General features: G+C 50.0%; 1 protein-coding gene across 2 annotated transcripts in view; it reads right to left on the reverse strand.

Moving 5' to 3' along the window:
* Positions 1 to 3,850: 3,850 nt before the first annotated feature.
* PSMB8 (proteasome (prosome, macropain) subunit, beta type, 8) overlaps positions 3,851 to 7,009 on the reverse strand; it is a 4,156-nt gene continuing 997 nt past the window's right edge. For both annotated transcript variants that reach the window (XM_010848574.1, XM_010848573.1), the window contains 5 exons: positions 6,153 to 6,300; positions 5,882 to 5,993; positions 4,969 to 5,098; positions 4,411 to 4,615; positions 3,851 to 4,172 (listed from right to left, as the gene is read on the reverse strand). In XM_010848574.1, coding sequence (XP_010846876.1) covers positions 4,084 to 4,172; positions 4,411 to 4,615; positions 4,969 to 5,098; positions 5,882 to 5,993; positions 6,153 to 6,300 — 684 coding nt within the window. In that variant the 3' untranslated portion in view covers positions 3,851 to 4,083. The remainder of the gene's footprint in view (positions 4,173 to 4,410; positions 4,616 to 4,968; positions 5,099 to 5,881; positions 5,994 to 6,152; positions 6,301 to 7,009) is intronic.

The following is a 7,009-nucleotide window of genomic DNA, read 5'->3' on the forward strand; positions in this document are numbered from 1 at the left end:
TGAGGTCCCCTCGCGCGGCCTCCGCTCCGTCTCGCCTCTTTTGGCAGGCGAGGCTCCCCCAGCCGGGGGCGGCCAGGCTCCTGGGCTTTCGCTTTTGCTTTCGCTTCCTCCTCGGCAGCCGCCGCCTGGTTGCGCGCCTGGCGGCCGGCCGGGGGCGCGCGACACCCGCGGAACGCAGGACCGGTGCCCGAGGCCGGCTCCGCGTGCCAGGGCGAGTCTACCACCCTCAGCCACAAGTACTCTGTCGTAGGAAACTACTGCACTTCTTAAAACTACGGTTAAGTAAGATGACGCTGTTTCAAGGATTGGGATGCTTTGCAATTGAAGAACCGCTGGATTTTCTTACCTCGGCTCTGAGGTGACTGCAGCCATGAAATTAAGACGCTTGCTCTTTGGAAGAAAAGCTATGACCAACCTAGACAGCATATTAAAAAGCAGACACATTACTTTGCCAACAAAGGTCCGTCTAGTCAAAAATATGGTTTTTCCAGTAGTCATGTATGAATGTGAGAGTCGGACCATAAAGCTGAGCGCCGAAGAATTGATGCTTCTGAACTGTGGTGTTGGAGAAGACTCTTGAGAGTCCCTTGGACTGCAAGGAGATCCAACCAGTCAATCCTAAAGGAGATCAGTCCTGCATATTCATTGGAAAGACTGATGCTGAAGCTGAAATTCCAATACTTTGGCCACCTGATGCAGAGCTGACTCATTGGAAAAGACCCTGATGCTCAGAAAGATTGAAGGCAGGAGGAGGAGGGGATGGACGACAGAGGATGAGATGGTTGGATGGCATCACTGACTCGATGGACATGAGTTGGAGTAAGCTCCGGGAGTTGGTGATGGACAGGGAGGCATAGCGTGCTGCAGTCCATGGGTTGCAAAGAATCAGACACGACTGGGTGACTGAACTGAACTGAGCTGAATTGAGCCTATTTTGAGAACAGCCCTCTTTCCCCCATCCAAGTTCCAGTTGTGGGATCTTGGGGTTAAAAAAAAAAGAGAGCGGAGACCAAGTGAGAAACAAGCAGGACTTCTGCAAAACAGAAGGCCCCTCCACTCTCACCAGGACCTGTGTGAGTTTCCACCTGCAGATTCTTATCTGAGAAGGCACTCACCCTACATCTTCATGTCTTCCTCAGCAGAGCTCCTGAGCAAGCACGTGCTCAGAAGCCTCTAAATGTGTGCCTCAGTTATTTGGGGAATGCCTTCATCATATGAGGAAAGTGGGCTTTGTTTCTTGGTCTACTCTAACACTGATTAGCTCAGTAATCGGGTTTCTATAGGTCCTACCAGACCCAGAGCCCATTTGTGGAACATGCAACTGGGTTTATTCCAGAAATAACTCTTCTAGTTGAAACTACCTCCCAGACTCAAAATGTCCCCCAAGGGAGGACCACTTGAATTCCAAACCACCCTCTTGGAATGTTGTTGGCACAATTACCATGAATCACTTCAAATTTAGATTTGAAGTTAGGAAATTATTTAAACTTCTCCAACCCTGTTCATTCTGGAATTTTAAGGATCTCTCTCTAATTAAAAAAAAAAAAAAAAAACTCCACACTCAGCTGCTTTCTACTTACAGGCTTTTCTCTTGATTAATTCTCCTGGGAAAGTGACACTGTGCTGCTTCTCCCTGCAGGCCCAACATAATTCAGAGAATCTCACAGTGGGGACCTCCCTAGCTGTCAAGTGGGACGTTTCTAATCCAGGAGACGTGGTTCGATCCCTGGTGAAATGATTTTAATATTTAATAGAGGATTATCTGGCCTGATTTCAATAGACAGTCATTAAAAGAAGAGAAATAGAAACAATTGAGAAAATTGAACAACAAGTACATCACCAAATTGGGCTAACCAACATTCCGACTTAAACAGCTGGGAAGTCCCTCATTAACAGCAATCTGGAATCCTAGTTAGGAAAAGTTCCCGAGTGGTGCATCCACCCCACGAGTGAGACTTCGAATTGCAGTTTCCGGGGCTCCTGATTATAATTCCAAACCATAGACTGATATCATCATGAGTTTGTGTGCAAAAATACCTTTTTATAATGCTTTCTTTTACCTTGTGAGTCATAGGATTTCATTATATCTTGGGGGGTTGGCCAGACCTCCAGGGGCTCAAGAATTCCAAGGTGCACCCCTTTCTCTTTTTTTAATATAATTTTATTTTTGGTTATTTTTGGCTGTGCTGGGTCTTTGTTGCTGCTCAGGCTTTTCTCTAGTTGTGGTGAGTGGGGGTACTCTCTAGTTGCTTGTGTGGGCTTTTCATTGCAGTGGCTTCTCTCGTTGCCAAGCACAGGCTCTAGGGCAGGAGGGCTTCGGTAGTTGTGGCTCCCGGGCTCAGCAGTTTGGCTCCGGGCTCTAGAGCACAGGCTCAGTGGCTGCAGCACTCGGGCTTAGTTCCTCTGAGACACGTGAGATCTTCCTAGATTGGGGATCAAACCCATGTCTCCTGCATTGGCAGGTGATTCTTAACTGCTGAGCCACCAGGGAAGCCCCACCATTATCTTTATTTCAAGTGCCACCTGACTTGCTCTGCTTGAAGACAGCCACGGAATTGGGCAGTGTCCAGGCAGGTCTGAAGCAGGTCAGAGGCCTGCTCTCCTGCTTCTGAAGCCTGAACAAGACTACCTCCACTTTAATTTCCCTAACAGTCAGGGGACTAAAATCCCACATACCATGCAGCACAGCCGAAAGAAAAAGGAAATCTTACTATGCCTGTCTCATCTTTCTAACCGGTTACTTTTTCCTCATTTTTTCCCAACTTCAGGGAAGCCTCCTTTATCTCCTCTTCCACTTCAATCGCAGTCTTGTCATCTTGCAATGAGTGTGACCCATCATGAAACTGAATGGCTAACGTGCATCTTTTCATGTAATATCCACTCCACAGGAGGGAAGCGGGCAGGGCCCAACCTTTAAAGGAATGAAGGAGCCCAAGGACATAACACAAACTGACTGAACCAAACAGGTCCAAGATGGTGGACAAGTCGACTCACCCTAGATCTTGATCCTAGGTGAATGCTCACTGTAACACATAATCCAGGTAAATGACACTCCCACAAGGTGCCATGACAGTTCCAAGATCAACCAGCAAAGACCCATATGTGGGTGGGGGCCCAGTTCCTGGAAATCTCCACCCCTTCCCCAAAATAGTTGGAATAATCCTCCCACTCATTAGCCTATGAAGTTACCCAGCCCATGAAAGCTAACCGTACTACGTTTCAAGCCCATTCTTGCCTTCTGAGATGGCCCACACTCCATCTGTGGAGTGTGTTCCTCTCTGAATAAATCCACTTCTCATCTATCACTTCGTCTCTCACTGAATTCGTTCTTCAACGAGACGTCAAGAACCTGAGCTCCATTAAGTCCTTAAGCCAGGTGTGTGATCTGTCGGAAGATTCTGAGTTTTGTCTGGGTTCACACCCTGGCCACGTGTGTTCGAGTCCCAACCTGAGGTGAACGGTTTCATCTCCGTGGGGCTATATGAGGTAAATGGGGCTGTGTTCACAATTCGTGCACACATGTGAGGAGGAAACTTGTTCCTCCCATTCTAACGCAGTTAAAAACAGGTGTTCCAAGTGCCCTCCTCCAACATATCCAAACCATTAACAAGCAGCCACACAGGAGCCGCCTGGTTGAGAGCCCGCAGAAAGGACCCTAACCTTGGTTAAACACAGATAACACAGCCTTCCAGCGGTCCTGGAGGAATGAGAGTGGAAGCCCGGGAGAAATATTTGGTGAGGCCCCATTTCTGAGGCAGGGGTTTCTCTCTTCTCAGGAAAAACCTGTCTCTATTTCCTGTCCCCTCCTCCCAGCCACCCCAGCCCTGAGCCCACAGCCACAACACACAGCTTTTATAACCGTTATCCTTTATTGTGCTTAGTGGGGCATCCAGGAGGGGGGGTGGGGGTGACGTTCATTGAGACAGAGAATACACAAAGGGATAAACTCTGTGCTGCCTTCCAGTGGCCGCTGGTTCTCCATCTCTGGGCCAGGTCAGGCCTCCTTCTCCCAGAGTGCAATCCGGCCCAGGTCCCTGAGTCAGCCAGGCTTCCCCCGAGGAGGCCCGCGGGTCACCGCCACCATCACTGACTGGCCTCCCGGTACTGGTGCATCAGGTCACTGACGTCTGTACTTTCCACTTTCACCCAGCCGTCCTCCTTCATGTGGTACACTGCAGGCAGATGGGAAAGAGCGTGGAGTCATGGTCCCCTCGGCGAGGTCCTGCTGACGCTGTTACATCAACGGCGACAACAGCAGCACACGCTCTCAAAGCCCTTGTGACAGGGGCTTCAGTGCCCCTCTTCCGGATCGGAAAACCTGCTCTCTGCCACCCTGCCTCCCCCATACCTCCCAATCTCAACCCCCCTGCCCCCACCCCAGGGACAGAGGGGGGCACTTTGATCTCTTACTATTGACAACGCCTCCAGAATAGCTGTCTCGGTGGGTGGCATGAACAATTGCCCTTCGGCCCAGGTCATAGGCCTCTTCAATACTAAGGTCAGGTCGATAGCCACTATCCATGACCCCATAGGCATGGGAGTTCCCACTACCGGTGGAGAACATATTTCCCGAGAGTCGAGTCCCATTGTCATCCACATAGTAGAGTCCAGGACCCTGTAGGAAGCAAGAAGGTTGGAAGTTGTTGGTAACACCCACATTCAAGTGTGAGCCACAAGAAGTGGACCAGAGACTACAGATGAACCCAGGAACATGGGAACTAGGAAAGCACTTTGGAAACAATCGTAGAACTTTGAGGAGGAAAAACAAACTTGAAATCAGCTATTTGATCCAAAGGGACAAGCTTATGAAACAATGGTCCACATCCGGACCTAGAAATTGCTGTTGAGCAACAGTTCTGCAACCAAGCTTTCTCTGTGCGGTGCAGGGAAGGGGAGGGAGGGGAGTGTAAGGCCAGGAAACTTACCTCTCGTCTACACCTTGGAATACGCAGCAGGGAGGGGACTCACCTTTTTGTCCCAGCCACAGATCATGCTGCCCATGGAGAGGCCCATGCCCCGGTACTGGCACATCATGTTGGAGAGCAGCTTGGAGGCGGCCGACACAGAGATACGCTCCCCATTCCTCAGATAGTACAGCCTGGGTGAGGACCGGACAGCCCAGGGAGAGAGTTTACAAGGGGCAGGAGGACAGCCCTCTGGGCAGGTTACTTGATGAGCAGAACATGGCTGAAGAGATTAGCATCTAAAAGGAATGGTTCTGTAGGATCTCAGGATGGACAAAGATCTGGAATTTATATAGAATTCTTTTCTTTTTTTTAATTCTTTGGGCTCTTGGTGGAGCATGTGGGATTTAGTTCTTGAACCAGGGATCAAACCAATGCTCCCCATGTTGATGTGTGGAGTCTTAACCACTGGACTGCCAGGGAAGTCATCAAAATCACCTAGAGAAATCCCAGTAAATGATATCCCACTAGGGTGGATGGTCATTACTAAATAATTGACAAATAACCTGGGCTTCCCTGGTGGCTCACATGGTAAAGAACCTGCTCGCAATGTAGGAGACTTGGGTTCAATCCCTGGGTTGGGAAGATTCACTGGAGAAGGGGCTGGCAACCCACTCCAGTATTCTTGCCTGGAGAATCCCAGGACAGAGGAGCCTGGTGGACTATACAGTTCATGAGGTCTCAAAGAGTCGGACAGGACTGAGCTACTAACACATTCACTTTCACTTTCAATCTGGCTTCTTGGCAGGAGCACAAGCTTGAGATTAAAGAGAAGGTTTTTTAATCACCAAAAGGTGGCTTTTTGAGATAGGACATTAGCACTAAGATGTTCTGTGAATGTAGGGAGACTGGGGGAGGAGCAGTGATCTGCAAGATGCAGAACCTGTGCTTAGAGGAGAGTAAGAGGCCTGGCCTACCTGCACTCCTTAGCCAGCAGGCGCTCCCAGTACTGGCAGTCAGCCGCACAGCCGGACATGGTGCCGAGCAGGTAAGGGTTAATCTCAATCACCTTGTTCACCTTTAATGTGGCTGGAAGAAGATGGAGTTTGGGGAGAGGGGGGATGAGCGCACAGGTTTCCCTGAATGTTCCGAGTCAACATCTGGTCCCACTTTGGTGCAGATACTGGACTCCTGCTGAGAGGAGGGCCCAGCTCCCTAGATTCCGCCAGCCAGAACCCACACACTCACCAATGTAATTCCCAGCTGAGGCCCGAGAATCCACGGCCACAATCACCCCATGCTGGAACTTGAAGGCCAGCGTGGTCGTGCCATGAGCCATCTCGATCTGCACCTTACTTTCTCCATTCCCACCCAGGGACCGGAAGAATTCAGTGGGCTAATGAGACAGAAGAGGCAGAGAAAGGACCACTGCAAACTTCCGAAGATGGATGCTCCAGGAAAGCAAATTTGCAGAGCGTGGGAAGGTGAAGATAGCCATACCACGAATAAATGAAGCAGTTAACAACCCAGTTTTGCAAGGAAACGATTGGGGAGACGAAAAAGAAGAGGCCACGACACTGACCTTTTCTATTTACCAGCACAACCAGAAATGAAAATAAAAATTTTTTAAGTTACCATAACTAAACATTTTAAGGGTAACTATAATGATTTTCCATTCATAGGTCATTTAATCCTCAGGAAACACGTTTTATGAATTGTATCCCCACTTTACAGAAGAGAGGCCCAGGAGACCCAGACCAAGTGCTAGGGGACTTGACCAAGGCACACAACAATGAATGGCCGGGGCCAGGCCAACCGCTCAAGGTCATAGGTTTCCCAAGAGAGTCTACAGCCCCTGTATCATAGGGTCGCCCAATAAGGAAGACTCCGTGATCTGTGTGTGATGGAGAACGGGGATCCCACCCTCAGCTCTTTGTCCTAATCTGCACTTCCTAGCCCTCAGGCGGCCAGCCCCCAGGTCCCACGTGGCCTCTTCCCCAGCTCCGGCCCTGGACCCCAAACGAGGCTCTCCTAAAGGATGCCCCTGCGCGTTTCCCCGCCTCGGAACAGCCTCCAGGCAGCCCCTCCGTTACTCTGCGCACACC

This window comes from Bison bison, unplaced genomic scaffold, assembly GCF_000754665.1.
Source record: "Bison bison bison isolate TAMUID 2011002044 unplaced genomic scaffold, Bison_UMD1.0 scf7180017864270, whole genome shotgun sequence".
In the NCBI taxonomy this organism is placed as follows: Eukaryota; Metazoa; Chordata; class Mammalia; order Artiodactyla; family Bovidae; genus Bison; species Bison bison.